Source organism: Pezoporus flaviventris, unplaced genomic scaffold, assembly GCF_033815535.1.
Source record: "Pezoporus flaviventris isolate CSIRO_AGI_PZ_B2104156 unplaced genomic scaffold, CSIRO_AGI_Pfla_v1 ptg000225l, whole genome shotgun sequence".
In the NCBI taxonomy this organism is placed as follows: Eukaryota; Metazoa; Chordata; class Aves; order Psittaciformes; family Psittacidae; genus Pezoporus; species Pezoporus flaviventris.
The window spans coordinates 578,141-595,789 of record NW_026892773.1 but is presented as its reverse complement, the minus strand read 5'-3'; the positions used below and the strand labels follow the sequence as shown (position 1 = coordinate 595,789).

Genomic DNA, 17,649 nt, shown 5'->3' with positions numbered 1-17,649 from the left:
CTGCATCTTCCACTCATTGTTCTATATGTGTAAAGTGCATTGCAACCCGCTGGAAAAATTGCCTGACAAGGTCTTGCTTAAGTCACACCCTATTTATTGTCATTTTGCCATTCCTCTAATCAGGTCATGATTTATAGGTTCATATTATGAGACATTTAACTTCATATAAATATGGCCTTAGCTTTTTTTCCTTTTTTTTTTTTTTTTTGTGGCCAAAGCTTGCATGTTGAAGGAAACTCATGCTTGGCGTCTAATTGGAAGAGCTTCACTGACTTACTTGGATATAGAGCTCTATAAAATTCAGGATTTCTGCAGGGTACCAGAGCTTTGATCGGACTTTGCATTAGCCTCATTTCATCACATGAACCTGTCTACCCCTAGGCTGAGGACATGGGTTATCCCTTACTTTTGCAACTCTTTCTGGGCTGGACCAAGTATGTTTTCTTCCAAGAAAATGGGTATTTGCCACCTGCCCAGAAACAAGTTCATTCATCAAGTATAAACCATATAAACATTTTATCTTTCTGCAAGGTGCAGGGCACAGTATCCCCTCTATATAAAGTTTTGAAAGAGCAGAGACCAGATGGCAGTAAAGTACAGGTCATATGGGGTAGGACAGACTAATAATTATAAAGAGCGATTTATTTAACATTCATTACCAAAGTTGAGTCTGAAAGAAATGTGTTTAGTAATCGATTAGAATGTTATGCACGTAGGTGATTCATGCTTTGGGCAGTTTAAGGGCAAGTATAAAAGTGCACAGCAGCAGATCTTGTATAATCATTTCTCTTGTTTCTCTTGTGAAGTAGGTAAGTTGCATCTAAATTCCTCTTTCTAACAAAGCCTTTCTTTGCAGTTATAAATTAAGATGAATCCTGTGCAAATGTTTTGGTACCAGCCTCAACTTTTCTTGATGTGAATCAATACATTTCTGACTGTTCAGCTATTGGCTTTGGTAAATGCATATCTGGATGATGAGCTCTGATTGGTTTTTCATGAGAACTCATTTCCAGGTCTTATGGGGTTCAAGTACAAGATTTAAAAGAATCTTTTAGGAATTGAGCTATGAAAATTCTGCCTTTCCCTCTAGATTGTTTTTAGTCTTTTATTGTAATGTTTCATTGTGAAACTTAAAAGAACTTGTGCCTTCTTTTTATACTATTTGCTTGCTCTTCAGATTAGTCACTCCTGAGCAATGGTGCACTCTCTAAGCCCATGCACTGATGGCAGTGCTTCTCCATGTGGGGTGGCTGTGCCACAGCCCGTTGCTGATAGCTGCAATGAGCCCTGTGTCCGTCAGTGTCCTGACTCCAGGGTCGTGATCTACCCTCCGCCGGTGGTTGTAACCTTCCCTGGACCCATCCTCAGCACCTTCCCTCAGCAGAGTGTCGTGGGATCTGCAGGAACCCCTGAAGTTGGAAGTGGATTTAGTGCTGCCCGTACTCCTGGGACCTCCGTTGTTTATGGTGGTGCCAGATGGGGACGGGGATACCCAATTGGAAACTGTAGACCATGCTAAACCTGCTGTTGCTGAAACAAGAATACCCAGGACATGTCAAACAGGATGTAGATAACATGGCTGAGCTCCAGGGCACAGCATTTAGGAAGGGTTGAGCCATTTGGAGCTGCCATTAAATACATCTGTAGATGCTCAGATCTTCTGAAATATCCATTTACATCCTTCTTGGATTACTTCTGCTGTTCTTCTAATGCTTTCCTGTTTTTCTAAGTAAGTGCTCTGTTCTTGATGCTGTGGGACTATATTGCTAATTCCTTGGGGGCTAATTCCTTGTGGCAACATAAAGGGAACTGGTATGACATTCATTTTAGGTCCCTTTTTTTCTGTGGCAACTGATGCATAAAAGAGAGTCATGAAGTCAACTAGCCTCTGTTTCTGTGCTGTATGTGTCTTGCTCTGATCATGGCTGAGTATCAACCCAGAGCTGCAATAGGGGAGCACCACCAGTTATTACATGAATCATCTTGCATCAAACCACAGGTTGCAGGCAATTTGTAATCTGTACTATATAATCCTACCTCTGTATGATCTGCTTCTTTCATTAAACATGACATTGCAACATGTTACTGGCCTTGACGTGTGTGTGCGTGTCTATGTGTGTTACCCTCTGCTCCTCCTGATTCAGGTGTCTTTGTCCTGCTGCACCAAACTGATGCTATCAGTCTGCTTCAGGACAGTGATACTGTTGAGAGATTTGGCTGTGGGTTGTGTGTACAGCTCCTTCCCACAACAAGCTCCATGCTGTAGCTGTCCCTTCATGAAATTGCTGCCCACATCTTTGCTTTCATTGCTCCAGATCCTCCTCAGTATTGGCTTTTCTGGAATAGTAAATGTTTCCTGGTGTACTCAGGCTCAACCTCCCCATCTACGTGGTGACACTATGCATGAGAGCAGAGGTGTGTGGTATTAACAAGAATAACGTGAAACCACATGTTAGGTGAAAGCAGCTGGTTTTGAGTGTATAAGTTGAATTTCTGGCTTTATTGCTCTGCTCAATGTTCTACAACAATGTAAGCTATGCATGTGAAAATGGAATGTGATGTTTACTCATGTAATTTCCAGTTTCTTCAGGAATACATCAATAATAAACGTTCCACAAGCTTCCCATGTGGCTGTATGTGTTTGAAATGTTATGTAGCGTGTTAACAGTTTGTTACAGAAACACTATAATTCAGAATCGCAAGGTACCAGAGAATGTGGGATTATTTCATAGTAGTCACACTTTGGAGAATTATTATCCCTATGTGTAAGGAAAACAAAGTTGACCAGGCATTGTAATAATGGGTAATTGAGTGTTGGTGAGCTTTAGAAGAGGTGATTAAACCAGATTCTCACCAGCCACATAAATACTTCCCTGCAAAAGCAAAATCCCCCAAACCTCAAAAACCAGACAAAGGAATCTTCATTGTTATGTTAATGGCATATTTGGAAATGAATTCAAGGTTATTATTGAGGCCTCTCCAGTTGCACTTTCTGGGTAGTAAGTTGAGACTTGCAGTTACCATGAAACAGCAAGTGCCAGGAAAATCAGGAAATTTTGCTGGTGGATTTCTATGGAGCTATTTATAATACACCTTTTATTCAGTTTGATATAATAGCTGCTCGTGTGAAATGCTTTGAGGCTTTCAGAAAACTGAAGATACCAATTATCTTATTAAGAAGCTACTAATGTCTTTTTAAGATAAAGGCATTTGTTAATGGCTTTTAGGTTCATTATGGCATTATGGGAGAAGGATATTAATCTAAATATGGTGAATTTTGAAATGCTTTAAATGCTTTTTATTTCTCTCATTGTAAGGCCAATTTTCCTATACCAAGGTGCACTTCCCCTTCTCTTAAAAGGTTTGGCGTAATATTGCACTCTTAAAAGCTTCCAGCCCAGTTTGTGCAATAATCAGGAGCCAAATTTCTCATTTTGGGCTAAGTTTAATTCTTAAAAAGGATTCTCCCTCTTGCAGTGAATCTTTGTGCTGGAGGCCTGTTCTGCAGCATGCCTCATGTGTGGGTTGCTTACAAGGTGCATTTAACTCAATAATTTCCCACATGCATGCAGTAAATACACCCTGTATTTACCCAGACCAGCATTCAGAAGTTGAAATAAAATTACAGGAGTTAGTTTTCTGTTAGCTAAATTAGCCATCCATCATCTCGTATGATAATATCAGGCACAGAGTTCCTCTAATCATTCACCTTTTCCTGAGCCTTAGGGCGTAAAACCCTATGAAACAGGGAAGATGCTCTTCACACATCACTGAATAGGAATATGAGAAAAACTCAGAGTTTCCGAAGATGTTAGGTTGGATCCATAGAAAATGGGCATCAGTGCTGTTGATTGATGGATGGGAGGGGCAGGGAATGGCGTGGACCCCAATTCTGCAACAAACTGTGACTCTTTGACTCATCCTGTTGTTTGAATGAATAGGTAATAAAATGATCCTGTTTGGTAGCTAAAGGCCCCTGTGGCAGGGGCACATGGGGTGAGAAGTTGGTTTCCCTCCCTGGTTGGTGGTTGGGCTCCAGTCTTTGCATAAGGCTGATCTGCAGCATGGCAGGAGATCCTGCCTGTGCCCTGGATCCTTGAAGTGAGGGGAGGGCTGAGGTTGCTTAGGCAGGAGGCAGCAGCAAGATGCATTGGGACACTCTCAGCACTGTGCAGGGAGATGGAGCCACAACTAGAGCAGTGGCATCTTCAAAACAGAAAGGGAAAAGAGGAGGTGGCAGAAGGCTCTGAGGCAGTGTGGTGGAGACTGGTGACAGGTCTGGGTAGGCTGGGCTTGAGAGTCAATTGCAGCCTGTGGGCAATGTTCCCCAGGCACTGGGTGGTGATTGCACCCGCTGTCGGAAGTGGCAGTGCCTCTGGTAATGAAACAAGTGGGATGTGGTGAAAGGAAGAGACATCATAAATACAGCTATGTTGGCAAACATGGACCGGGATGTTAAGCTGTGGCCAAAGGATCCTGGGCAGACTGAGAATTTCACCAAAATCCATGTTTTATTATCTTCTGTGCAAGTCTGTGTCAGCCCTTCTGCACAGTATGTACCGATAGGAAAACCCTTGTGTGCTGGAGGGCATCCAAGGGAGATAAGCTGCATTTATTGTGCTGGGAGACTCTACCATTTCTTAATGTTTTCCCTGGGGAACCCAGCCCTTTTTGCTGCTGACAGCAGCTAGCAGAAGGATTACAGAAGATGTTTTAATAGCTTTGCCAGTTTCAAAGGGTTGTACTGATTTACTGCCAACGTGCCCTGCTTAGGAGGCTAGGGTGGAGGTTGCTGCCCTCACCTTCTTCCTGGGGCATCCTGATTTGGCTCTGTCTCGTTCAGACTAGGGCTCAAAGAGGTGAGCTCCAAGCAACAAGGCAGCAGACCAAGCCCATCTCTTGGCTGTGGCTGCTTCTTTCCCAGACAAGGAAATGGATCTTTGGGGTTCATCTGTTATAGTCCAGTTCAAGGTCAAAAGGTTTAAGTGAAAACAATGGCATGGATATAAAGAAAGGAACTTTGGACTGGAGGAATAGCATTTACAGCTTGCAGACTATCCTGCTTCCAGTTTTCTGCCTATGAAAGGGATTCTCTGATTTGCTCTCATAGCTTCTTGACCTCCACTTTGCTCTGTCAGCTAAGGAATGCAGAAATGCTTGTGTAGGTGGCCACCATGGGAAGCAAAGGGGTAGTCACACAGTGTCTCTCTTGAAAATCAGCCTAAAGGTAGCCCCCTCACCACCACTTCTGCAACAGAAGTTTTGACTCCTGCTGATATCTTTGATGTGTAATTGGGCTTGCGTGGGATCCATGCAGTTTTGTCTAGGCTATGCTTGTTGAACCACCTTGTTCCATCCCAGATTGTAATCTTTCATATTATAAATCTAAATCAAGACTACACTAAGGTGACATGGTAGAGGTTGACAGGAACTCCCTGAATAACCTGGCTGTTCAGTTTGCAAAGGAGATGATCCCTCCAGCAGATGGTCATGGCTTTGTTGCCTTTGGTCTTTCCTCTTAGGTGTCTTTAACCTTGAGTGTCCTTGCTATCTTTCCTTAGCAGACCATGAGGCTTCCACTCAATCTCTTGCTTTAGAAGGTAGTTTTCAAACACAAAGCCCAGCTTGCTCCAGGAGTGTATGTGTTTTGTAATACAGAGTTAGGTGATGCCCTTTTCTGGAGAAGTATTTGTGTAAACCCAGGGTCACAGGTTAGCTAAAATGAGGTTGGTTAGAGTGGCAGTGCTGTGGGTCTTTGTAGTGTGGCATATGAGCACAGACAAAAGGAGAAGACTGGACGTCTGATACTATTAAGAAGAGTAATTTTAATGAAAATGAAAAGCACTGAGGAACTGAAAGAGTAAGTTTGCAGTTTTACAGAAGTGTCTTCAGCAAGCAGAGTGTGTCTGATGTTGAATGATGCTTTCTCCTTGTGGAAACAGTGGAGTTTAGACAGTCAAGACATGTTTCTTGCTTTCAGGGTTGCTTATAAATCATGCCAGATGAGGAACAGCGTGAATATGTAACATAGCTTCTCTGCTAGGTGTCATCTTTGGTGAAGTTTACAGCTGAACAAAGTGGACTTGTCCGTGGTGGTTGCAGAAACTCCTATTACTATCGCAATACAAAGTGGCTGTGAATTAACTTAAAAAGCACTTTACTCACACCTGAAAGTCTTGCTTTACTCCATCAACATGCTGTAAAGATGGCTCAGTGCTTGCTGTAATTTAAGTTGCCCTTTACAGTAATAGTTGAAGAAATGGAAAATATTAGAAAGGGTTATATATAGAGTAGTCTTATGCAGCTTGGCACCCGCATCTCCCATTGGACTCAGCCAGAGGTGTGGGTGCTCAGCATTTCTCAGCATCATAACCTTAGCCATGAATCCGTGTCCTGCATTTCATTTCTTGATTGCTATTTCTGTTGGTTCAGCGTAGACAGCAGTTTCAATAGAAGCATCTGCTTCCAAAACGAGAAGAGAACGGGTAACCGTACCCAAATCTGTACAGGTCCCCAAAGCCCCCATCAAAACCTCCATAACCGATCAAGCCTCTGTTCCCATACAGGCTCCCAAAGCTTCTGTAGCCATATGGGCTGCCGTAGCGGTAGTAGCCATATGGGCTCCCATACAGGTAACCATTCAGGCCCCCAAAGCCATAGAGGTCTTCATAGCCAAATCGTGAGTAGCACCCATCGTCATAGAGGTCCCTGAAGAAAGTCATTGTTCGTGGATGCAGGTAAACCTGAAACACACACCCAGAAGCAAGGTGACCTTGTGGGCTGCTGACAGCAGGAGGAAGGGCTCAAAGCTTGGGCAGAGCTGATGAAATTCAACTCGCTCCCTCTTGTAGGTCTTTTTCACCCTCTTAACCATCTGCCTTTCTTTTTCTTCTCATCTGAATCCCAAAGAACACTTGAACAGCTGACTATCCATAGAAAATAGACTTTTTACCAACTGAATATTGAACTTTTCCACCCCAGAAGTTAGGGAAATTTGAATAAATTTAAGAAAAATATGCCAGTTGCTTATTCAGATAAGAACAACAGCTTATCACAAGCTCCCCTCATCACCAGTAAAGCTGCGTGCCACTGGACATGGGATAAACTTAAACAGTGCAATGGAGGAATTTCCTTCCTGGGTGTCTACTTAAAGTAGTAAATGTTTCATAAAGTTTTTATCTAGGGATTTGAATTCCCAACACTTGATAAAAAGAAGCTGGAACCGGAAATTATTTCTGACTTCAAAACTGTAGCAGTAAACTTCAAGTTTTCAGTATTCTAAAGCCTACTGTTAAATAAGCACAGGAAGAGCAAAAAAGTTTCAGTGAAGGAATTCTTCGGTGTCACAGAGAATTCTGTGTTTGGGATTAGCTCCAAAATGACAAGAAATTGCTTAGGGTATCGTACATATATATATGTTACATATATGTCACATATATATGTACACACCAGCATCTTATTTATATATATACGTACGCATGTGCACACACAATTATTTCTACTAACATATAGACATATATACATACAACTCTACATGCATCAGAAAGAGTATTGACCTACCTGGTTCACCAAGGGGAGTAGCTCAAGAGAAGTGGATAGCATTATGGAGTTGTAGGTCCCTATATATACCCTCTTCAACTTAGGTGTTAGTTCTGCAGCATATCTTCTTGCATGCATTATTCTTTCAATTGATGTAATTGGAGTCTGTGATTTTCATATTTTCAGAGTTTGATGTTATGACACATGTGTAATACCTATAGAATTTCTTTCATCTTAAAACAAGAAGAAATTGAGCTCAGCATATTTCTAGTAAAATTGCATGAAATTCTTTGTAGTTGGAGGGATAGAAATAATTTGGGGAGATGTTTAGACCATATCCATTTGCGCAATCTGCTTGTAGGTTCTCCAGTCACTTGGCTTTTACATCTATGGTGCAACATGTGGGGGAGAGAAGGATTAGGCTTTGGTGTGCCAAAGCATTGTAGTAGAGCTTCTATTCAACAGCCTCGTGACCTCTAGTACTGCTCAGTGATACTGGTGGGGAACTTTTGCCAACAGCTTTGTTTGGGTTTTGTCCCAGTTTCTACAACAGTGATTTGGAAGAAATCTTTCAATTCCCTTGTGAATTTTCCAAAATTTTTATTCCTACTTTAGATTTTTCTAATAGTTTCTGAGTTTCGTGAAACGTAAATGCATCACCTTATTAGGACTTTGACATAAGAGACCTTAATGTGTCTTGTGAGTGACCATATTATTAAATCTGGGGTGTCTTTCGGTGACAAACTATTAATATTTAAATACTGCAACACTTTGCAAATTGAGAACATCAATGAGTGTTTATGAAGTGCTTTGGTATTCAAAATTCTGAGGAAGTCTCAACATCCTGCTTGCTCATTATTGCCCTTATTTTATATTTAAATTAATGCCAGAAATTAGGTGAAGGTCATACAAGGATTTATGCAGTTAACTTCAGCGTTCCTCACTGTTGTAGTGGATTTGATACACGTGGTTGATTCTTCGAGAAGAAAATATTCATATGGCTCTTTGGAAAACAGAATTTAGTGCAACTCACAAAATCCTTATCATTTATTATTCCCTAGCCCAAGTTCCTACTTGTATTCTCTACCTTGTTGTGTTGAACTTGCGGTCAAGCCCTCCAGTGAACTACTGCAAACAATGCTGTAGTTGTCTTTTTGTCAAAACCATATTTTCTGCTTATGCAGCAGCATGACTTTTCTTCACCAGGAACTCTGGAGGAACGCAATTAAGATTTATTTGCAGGTCGTGCTGGTCCAGCTTTCTGAAGTTGCCTATGTAGTTTAATATAAAATACCTACATTTATGTTTTCATTTCCTTTAAACATGCACCCTGGGCCATGGTGCATTAGAGTTTCCAGTGAACAACAGAGATTTTCAAACATGTGGGAAGGTTTTATTTCTTCACTGAAAATTTTTTTCTCTTTGAGAACTTAGAAATGCTTTTAAATGATTTACAAATAAACTTCAGTTTTGACAGTGAAGACTATAAAATGGTATCAGGAATGTAGTTGGCCCAGAAAATTTTAAGATGAAAGAAACCTGTAATACATGTGACATATGGGAGGCTGGGAACACACTAATAATCCCAAACAATGGAGAAAATTATATTAATTGAAGATATGACGTGTACAGACAAATTTGTTTTCCAGCCAATAAGACTACAAACCTTTTGAATACACAGGGCGTCTAAGATAAGCCAGGCGGGCAAAGAGACAGTATAAAAAGGGCTCAGAGCTCTAGGCTCCTCATCAGCTCTCTTGCCTTCCTCCTCCTGGTGAACTCGGTAAGCCTTCTTTCCATTCATATTCTTCATGAGAATTAGAAATTTTGGGTTAATAATTTATGTTAGGATTGTGGTTTCTCTGGAAGTTAAGATTTCTCAGTACCTTGTGTCTGTGCTTATGCATTGGTGGGTTCAATTTTTAAAGATGGGGCTGAATCTTTTCTGGTCCTGTTGGTAACTGGGTACCTGGCTCCATGATGAGGATTGCTGGTTACTAGGTCTGCAGATGCAGAGAATGGTTTCTTCACCATAGCCCTCAGAGAGGTCTTTCACAAATCTTCTGTTCTGTTTTAAGGAGGTCTTCAGGTCTGTTTGGCAGGACAGCACATGTTCACGTGTGCTAACGCTCCATGGTTTCTTGCATGTGCTGTCAGCATTTCCAGATTCCAATCAAAATTGGTGTAAATTACTGAAATGGGACCTTCTACTTTTAACCCTGCTGCAATCATAGAATCACAGAATCAGCTAGGTTGGAAAAGAACACCAAGACCAACCTTTACCTCAGGATTAAACCAAAAGCTGAAGTGTGTTATCATGGCAAGCATTAGACACTTCGAGCTTTCTTGAAGAGTTTCTTGAAGGATTTGGGAATGTAGAGCTCTATCCAAAGCTGATATCCTGAAAGAAGTTTAGGATTGTTAACTCCTAACAGCATTCTCTCAGTAAAATCCTGAAACGGCAGCAAAGAACTTTTGGTCTGTAAAGGTGTATGCTGTAGTCAGTGTTTCACAAATCTCAGTGACAAAAGACACAAACCCCATTGTTCCAAAACAGTGGGAAAATGACAGAATGATAGAAATGGGATGCAATAAGGCGAATAAGGATCTGAGGAATTTGGTGATAATTTTGCTTCTGTCCTTGGTCTCACATGGCCAGTCTTTTGCCTCTGAGACTGTTCCTGCCACTGTAGTAATCCTTATTTTTTCTTTTCTCCCTGTTGCTGTATTTCAGGTTTGCCTCCATCGCAGAAAGATGACTTTCTTCCAAAACCAGTGTGAGGATGACTGCTATTCTCCCTGCAATTATGGGAGCCTGTACAACTACCGCAGCTATGACTGCGGGAGTCCCTGCGGATACCGGGGCTATGGCGGCCTCTACGGCTACCGGGGCCTCTATGGCTTTGGGGACCGGTACGGCTGTGGTGGTCTCTATGGTTACCGGGGCATTTATGGCTCTGGGGACTACTATGGCTCTGGAGGTCTGTATGGTGGCTATAGGGGATACTATGGCTTTGGAGACTGCTATGGCTACCCAGGCTTCTATTCCGGCCGCTACGGCTACCCCTTTGGTTCACGCTATGGCCTGAGGTACGGCTATGGGAGCTGCTAAACCCAGCTGGAACGTCCCTGAAGTGAAGATCAACTCAGGCCCAGCAAGCACGGACTGATGGTGAATCTTGGCAGCAGTGGTCACTGGTGTGCAGAGCCCTGGTGACAGCAGCCACCCACCCTTCATGGAGGCTTTGAGTGTTCTGCACTGCTGTTGAAGTGCTTGCAATAATTTATCTTATGCTCTGTGTCTGCTTGCTCTCTTGCCACCCGAACCGTCCTCTTGATCAAAAGCTTGTTTCTGCAGTTCTTTGTGAACTGCTTTTCATGTTTGTTGCCGTGATGTACGCAAAACCTTAATGCTGATTGAATGGAATCAGCAGGGTGTAATGTGCCTTCGGGAATGCGGTCTTTCAGTTCTGTATGCCTTTGAAAATCTATCTGCCTTTCACTCACATTAAAAATTATGTTGCATCCATCAATACTGCATCTCTGGTTTTATTTTTCACCTGCATGCCTCAAATATCTTGAAATCAATAGCATCAAACAGATTGTGTGACAAAGTTAACTTTGTATACTCAGGGATTTGCTTGTAGAGACTTGCCCTCCTCAAGCCTGGAAACCTGGACTTCTGTAGCTGCAAGAACCTTCAGCTGTACCTCTGGTTATACATGTTTCTACAACTCCAGGCTTTGGCTTGGTGTATTCCAAATAAGTGGTTCATTTAAACTACTTCATTGTTGCTGCTGGGATAATGTCATGTGGTTCGTACATGATCCATCGCAGGCTGCAATCTTCAAATGTGTGGACTCATCAGGTTTTACATTTTGAAATAAGTTTGTATTTTGTATATTATCATAGAATCATTAAAGAGCCCGGGTTGGAAGGCACTTGGAAAGATCAGGGTTGAAAGATTAGGGACTCCCTCATGGAAAAGGGGGAGGAATTTTCCCTTTGCAGCGTATAGAGTTTGATAGGATTAATGGAAATCCTTTGGCCAGTACCTCTGATGCATATTTTTTGCCTGTCAGTTCAGGGAAGTACACTCGGAGCCCACAGTTTGGAAGCAAGCAAAGTTACCACTGATTTTTACTGACTTTTTTCCTTTTTCCCACTGAATATTGTAGGCCAATGCTATAGAACCTCTGGGCTCAGAACTGAGAGTCTGTGGCTGCATTAGGAGGAAGATGACGTGATGGCACTTTCTCATTGCTTCCATGGCTGGAGGCAGCTACCAAAACACCCTGGAGACATTGAATACTGTTTCACTTGATTTTATTTTTTTAAGAACTAGTTGCCTCTTTTTTTTCCACTTTTCTTTCTGTCTTTTAGCTTTTAGTCTCCAGATTCAGTGAATTCTCATAACTGTAGAGCTGGATTTTGTTGTACCCAGTGTCTGTGTGAAATATGATAGGAAATTGTGGCTCTGGAGCAAGAACACTTAAATTGCCAGGAATAGCACAATATTCTGCTCACTTGAACATCTTTGTATACTCTCTATAAAGGCTTGTGAGTAATTCTCCATTTTAAAACACTATTATAAAGACTATTGCAGTCCTATTTTGCTGAAGTATGTTAACCTTAAATCTGGTAATATTTTCAATTAAGTAAAGGGAGAAATTGTGGCATTTCTTTAATTTCTGAGGGGTAAAAGGGAGGCAAAGGGTATATTTACTGGGACCAACTGCTCTGGAGGTGGAAGGGTATGAAATGCTTTGCCAGCATTAGGAATACAAAGTCCCTTCAGGATGCTACCACACTCAGTATATCCATGTAAACTAGAGACAGGAAAGAAGACAGCTGGAATTCCAATTTTTTTTTTTATGCAGAAAGAGTTTAATGCAATAAGAAAGGAGCTGGTACAGATACAGAAAGATTATAGTTTTGGGATACTGGAAAGAGCTATGGAAGATGAGTCATTGCACTATGCTACCCAGAACATTCTTTTTTGTTGAAGCTGTGTTGTTCATCCCTTAGGTACTTGTAAATCCAGATCAAAGAAGAGACAGCTGTAATACGTCTCCATTACACAGTCCTGCAGCACCTTACTGGAAGTAGTTATTGAAAATGCAGATGACACAAAAGCTAATTTTGCAAAGTCCTTTAACACCACTGCAGCAACTGTAAGAAGCTTCAAATGAGCTGCAGATTGTCGTTGCTGAAGAGTTTAAATAGGGTATCTGTCAAAAAGGGTTTAAACGCAGAATATCAAGAGAGATCTCCTAGTTGTGAAAGACAGGAAGAAGCAGACAAAAAGAACAAAAATATGAATGCCAAAAAGTGTTAGAGAGCAGCGAAGCTCCTTGTTCTCAGTAACTTCAGTTGCTGCCACAGGGGCTCAGCGCTTCCGTAAGGATTGCCTCTGACATTAGCCATTCTTCGTTGCTTGCTGGGTCGGGGTTGATTCTTGTTTCAGGGGTATTGCCACTGGGTTTAACAGCAGGGGTAGCAGCACCTGTAGCTGTAGTTGCAGCAGGAAGGGTAATAGTATCTGGTGGTACATGCGCCGTAGCCGCAGGAGTTTCCACAGCTGTATCTGCGCCGGTAGCTGCACAGGGTCCGGTAGCTGCAGGGGTTGCAGCAGCTGTAGGTCCGGGAGCAGCGCACGGTCCTGTAGCATGGGGAGTAGCAGATGCTGTAGCACGGGTACACGTAGCAGCAAGACATCTTGGTGTGGTGGAGGGGAGCAGGCAACCTGAAAGAGATAGGGAGGTAAGGGGTAGGATCAGCTTGCAGGGAGCTGCAGAAGTAGTGGCTTGGTGGCAAGAGTACCCAACCCCCTTTCTATGCTCCCTCCTTGTTAGATCTGACTGTGAGACGCAGTTTCTTTAGTTTCTCCTCTTAAAAGTAAGTATAATACCCTCTTTTTGGACTTTGGATGCAGGAAATTCAGCTTGCAGATGTACATCCAAATCTATGTGCTTTGGTGTCCAGGCTCCCAGCACAGGCTGCTGAGGTCAATCATGACAAGTTCATTAAAGACAGCCTCCTTGTCTGGTTTTAATCTTGTTATGTAAAATATTCATTTTCCTGTGCAACCTTGGCTTTGTTAGTGCCAGCTCCAGCAAGGATACTGAAAAAACTCTGCTGGGCAGTAAAGATTTAATGTTTAAGTCCTCTATTGCCACAGATTACAGCTGCTCCAGTGACTTCAGAGAGACTAAAGCAATTCTTGTGACTTACTCATATTCATTATTGCAACATCTTTTCATCCAAAAGCCATTTCCGCTTTGCATAATACACAATTCTGCCCATGAACCAAATTTCAGTTTAAAAAGCTAAAGCAATAGAGCTGCTGCTTTCTCTTATGTGAAGACACAACTTCTTACCAGGTTTCACATCTTACCAATGGTATCTGAAAATTCATTCATCAATGTCCCCAGCTTTTTTTACTGCACAGATTAAAACCATACAGGATAAAATACTTCCACCACTGTTACATATGAGAGAATGTTAGTAAAGGAGTCATTCCCAAGTTAAAGGAATCTCTGTGAGAATAGGATCTGAACTTACCAAGTTCACTGAGGAGAGTAAACCAGGAGGAGCGCTGGGAAGAGCGTGGGGATGTGAGCACTTTTATATAGTTTCTCGGACCTGTGGAAGTCAGTGCAATTCCTTGTGTGCTTCCACTACCTGTTAGTCACAAAACACATTTCGGAAGTACATCACCAGTGCAATTACTATAATTGTTTTCCTCCACATTTAGGTCAATTTTCAAATTCCTCTGGTAGCACATTGTGATTACGCCTTGGGAAGTTCTTTCATCTTAAAACTTTCCAGGAGAAATGGATTTCTAGGAATTCACCCAAAGGACAATTGGGCATGAAGCTGGAATACATGGAACTGGAATACATGGAACACTTCCAGCCACACTGCCTGTCTGGCTGGGGAGTCAGTAGACTGTTTCTTTGTTATGCCCCTACAAAAGACGTGGATACCGCACATTGTGAGGTTGTGTAAAATACCTGGCCAGGAAAGAGGCATTACACTATGTGCTTAGGGCTTTTCCCAACCATTTTGATTCATTTCCGTCACAATTAATAACAGGCGTTCCATTGATTCCTTTAGGTTCTGCTATTGTCTATAATTTGTCATGCACACTATGAGAAGTCTAGGCCAAGGCACAGGATCAATTACGTGAACATCTGAGCAATGTGCCTGAGACTTGCTGTCTGATTTATTTTGTCTTTTGTCTTTCTCTTTTCTGGATGAAATCATTGGAAGATTTTTTTTGAATCAGTATCTTGTAATATCACGAGCACATGATGTTTATTATATATTATTTTATATATATTATGTATTTATGTATATAAATAACATATATTTATTATAGACCTCAGAGTAGACTTCCAATATCTGAAGGAGACTTACAAGGGTACTGGAGGTGCACTCTTCATCAGGGGCTGTAGCAATAGGGTAAGGGTTAATGGATTAAAGCTTAAATAGGGGGAATTCGGGTTAGATATAAGGAATAAGTTCTTCCCTGTGAGGGTGCTGAGACGCTGACACAGGGTGCCCAGAGAAGGTGTGGCTGCCCCATCCCTGGCAGTGCTCAAGGCCAGGTTCGATGGGGCAACCTGGTCTAGTGGGAGGTGTCCCTGCCCATGGCAGGGAGTTGGGAATGAATGAACTTTAAGGTCCTTTCCAACTCAAACCATTCTATGATTCTAAGATTTATATGGTATATATATATGAGATGCATAAATGCATATATTATACTGGGGCAGTATCACTGCAGGGTCTGGTGGTGCAGAAAAATCTGGGTTTTCTTTTGGTCTACCACAGGGGCTGCAGTAAAGAAAAGGAGAACAGCCTTTTAAGACTTTTAGGAAAGCTGTGGAAGGTTTCCAGTAGGGTGGAGACCATGTGTTCCTGACTGATGGGAACCATTTGCTGGGGAGGGTGGATGGACACTCTCTAGCAGTGAAGGGTCCTATGAAGTCTCATGCTTTGCAATGGGCTTTAGTGTAATAAAAAGGTTTATGAAGTGCTTTAAGTGGCCCACTACAGAATGGATTTTTCTAAGCCAGAAATGGAGAAATCACTCTTGATTTTTTGTGGTGGTGTTATCCAGTTAATTACTGTGCGGGTGGTGAGGCCCTGGCACAGGATGCCCAGGGAAGCTGTGGCTGCTCCATCCCTGGCAGTGCTCAAGGCCAGGTTGGACAGGGCTTGAAGCAATTTTGTCTAGTCTGAGGTGTCCCTGCCTGTGGCAGGGGGGTGGAACTGGATGAGCTCTAAGGCCCCTTTGATGCAAAGCAGTCTGTGATGTGATGAGATATGGCTGAATCTCTGCCAACACCGAGTGAGGACGATGTCTGTAATGCCTTAGTTTTAATAAAAAGAAACAGTGCTTAACCTAGGGGTTCCCTTGTTTATTGTCCAACATCAAGGCACTTTTCAGCAACAATCCATTAATATTTAAATAATACAAACATTTCTAAAGTAAGTTTTAATGACTGTTTTGGAAAAACATTGATACCATAAATTCTGATGAGGCTCAGCACTTCTTGAATGTCTGTTATTATCCTCATTTAATATGCAAATGGGGAATGGCTCACTGCAGTGAAGGTCATGCAAGGAGGTTTTGTTGAGTTAAAATAAAAGGCTCTTGAATTTACGTTTTGTGCTCTGCTTCCTTTGGGAAGCTGGTGTTTGATGAGGTTGAAAGCCAGCATCAATAAGATTTGTTGTAAAAGAATATTTGTAATTTTAACTTCTCAATATTCTGATAATATCAGTGTCACAGAATTTAATTTACATTTGCTTTGGTGATATCCTGAAAGAGTTTTATTATGGTATGAGCAGATGCAATGACAAGGTATAGACTCTGTGATTAATTCTTCCTCCTTCCTATTAATATATGTTTGAAATTGTTACCCAAATGAATGCTGAACTTCTATAAAGTCCCTGTGTTTGATAGTGAACCAAGCTGAAAGGAAATACTAAAAGTATAAAACAAAAAGTATTTTAGAGGAAGAGGAGGAAATACCTATTTTTTTTCTTAGATACAAACCTCAGTTTGAGAGGTACAAGTAAGAGGCAAAGTGGCATAAAATGCTTTTACATCCTCTATTAATCTAGGATTGGGATTTTTCATTCTGTGAGGAAGAAGGGGTGCACTAGGGTTTATTTTTAAATGTGTATTAGATAGATGTAAATGTATGGAACTTTTCCTTCTAGAAAATGCTGACATAATCCAGGTTACATACATTTTTAATATGTTAAAAAGACCCCAAACAGATGAATTTTGATTCTCAGCCATCTCTAGCCTGAGGATCTGTCATTCTCTTGCCTATTTTGGTGTCTTGATTTTATAATTAGGAGTGAGAATTACCCAAAAAGTTTTTAAGATGAAACAAGCTCATAACTTTGCATCGTCAAGATGAGAAATAATGATCCCTGACGTTGAAGAAACTAATTATATTAACTCAAGTTGTGACGTGTACAGAAAAATTTAGTGTTGCTATTTGCACAGGTCAGAAGATCATAATTTTGGAGTGACCAAGAAACCTGTTGCGTTGTGGCTGATGTCAGGTCCCTCACAAACACCTGAGAAGCACTGGAATGGCTATTAATTGTCCTGGAATACATAAACACATATATGAGGTTTTCCAAAGTTATCCAAGTGCTCAAAATTCATGGAATATTTTGATGTCCCTAATATTGAAAATCAGAAATTGAGCTTAGGAAGTGTCAGTTCAATAGTGCCTGAACTTCTGTACCTACAAATCAAAGTAATATAGAGAAGTGCCCTAAACAGACTTCAAGACATGCAGCAGAGTTCAATCAGTAACTGGAAATACAACTCATAAAAAATCTTGGTAATTATAGAAAGATGGAGTCAAATTCACAGAGGGAAACATATGAAGACATTCAGTGAAGAGCCGTGATTCACAAGAACATTACAGGTTTAAGTGTCTTAATCGCTACAAGTTTTCAATTGCTTTTTGCTTTTTTCATTTGTCAAACGATTTCTCCTATGTTACGCCTTTGTTTGATGTATTTTTCCATCTGGACTGTGGTAGATTTTACACCAGAACTACCATAAATATTTTA

General features: G+C 41.4%; 3 protein-coding genes across 3 annotated transcripts; 2 read left to right on the top strand and 1 right to left on the bottom strand.

The window, feature by feature from the left end:
• The first annotated feature begins 714 nt into the window (after positions 1 to 714).
• Positions 715 to 2,095, top strand: LOC133262864 (feather keratin B-4-like). Its single transcript, XM_061442369.1, has 2 exons — positions 715 to 809; positions 1,178 to 2,095. The coding sequence occupies exon 2, from the start codon at positions 1,196 to 1,198 to the stop codon at positions 1,517 to 1,519; it is 324 nt and encodes a 107-aa protein (XP_061298353.1). The 5' UTR covers positions 715 to 809; positions 1,178 to 1,195; the 3' UTR covers positions 1,520 to 2,095.
• A 4,351-nt stretch (positions 2,096 to 6,446) lies between these two features.
• Positions 6,447 to 6,722, bottom strand: LOC133262865 (keratin-associated protein 19-2-like). Its single transcript, XM_061442370.1, has one exon. It carries the CDS (start codon positions 6,720 to 6,722, stop codon positions 6,447 to 6,449), a length of 276 nt encoding a protein of 91 aa, XP_061298354.1.
• A 3,572-nt stretch (positions 6,723 to 10,294) lies between these two features.
• Positions 10,295 to 10,854, top strand: LOC133262921 (keratin-associated protein 21-1-like). Its single transcript, XM_061442432.1, has one exon. It carries the CDS (start codon positions 10,295 to 10,297, stop codon positions 10,649 to 10,651), a length of 357 nt encoding a protein of 118 aa, XP_061298416.1. The 3' UTR covers positions 10,652 to 10,854.
• Positions 10,855 to 17,649: the final 6,795 nt, after the last annotated feature.

What these genes read in the sequence shown, in the direction of transcription:
- LOC133262864 (XM_061442369.1), top strand. Translation starts at nt 1,196, where the DNA reads ATGGTGCACTCTCTAAGCCCATGCACTGATGGCAGTGCTTCTCCATGT.
- LOC133262865 (XM_061442370.1), bottom strand. Translation starts at nt 6,722, where the DNA reads ATGACTTTCTTCAGGGACCTCTATGACGATGGGTGCTACTCACGATTT.
- LOC133262921 (XM_061442432.1), top strand. Translation starts at nt 10,295, where the DNA reads ATGACTTTCTTCCAAAACCAGTGTGAGGATGACTGCTATTCTCCCTGC.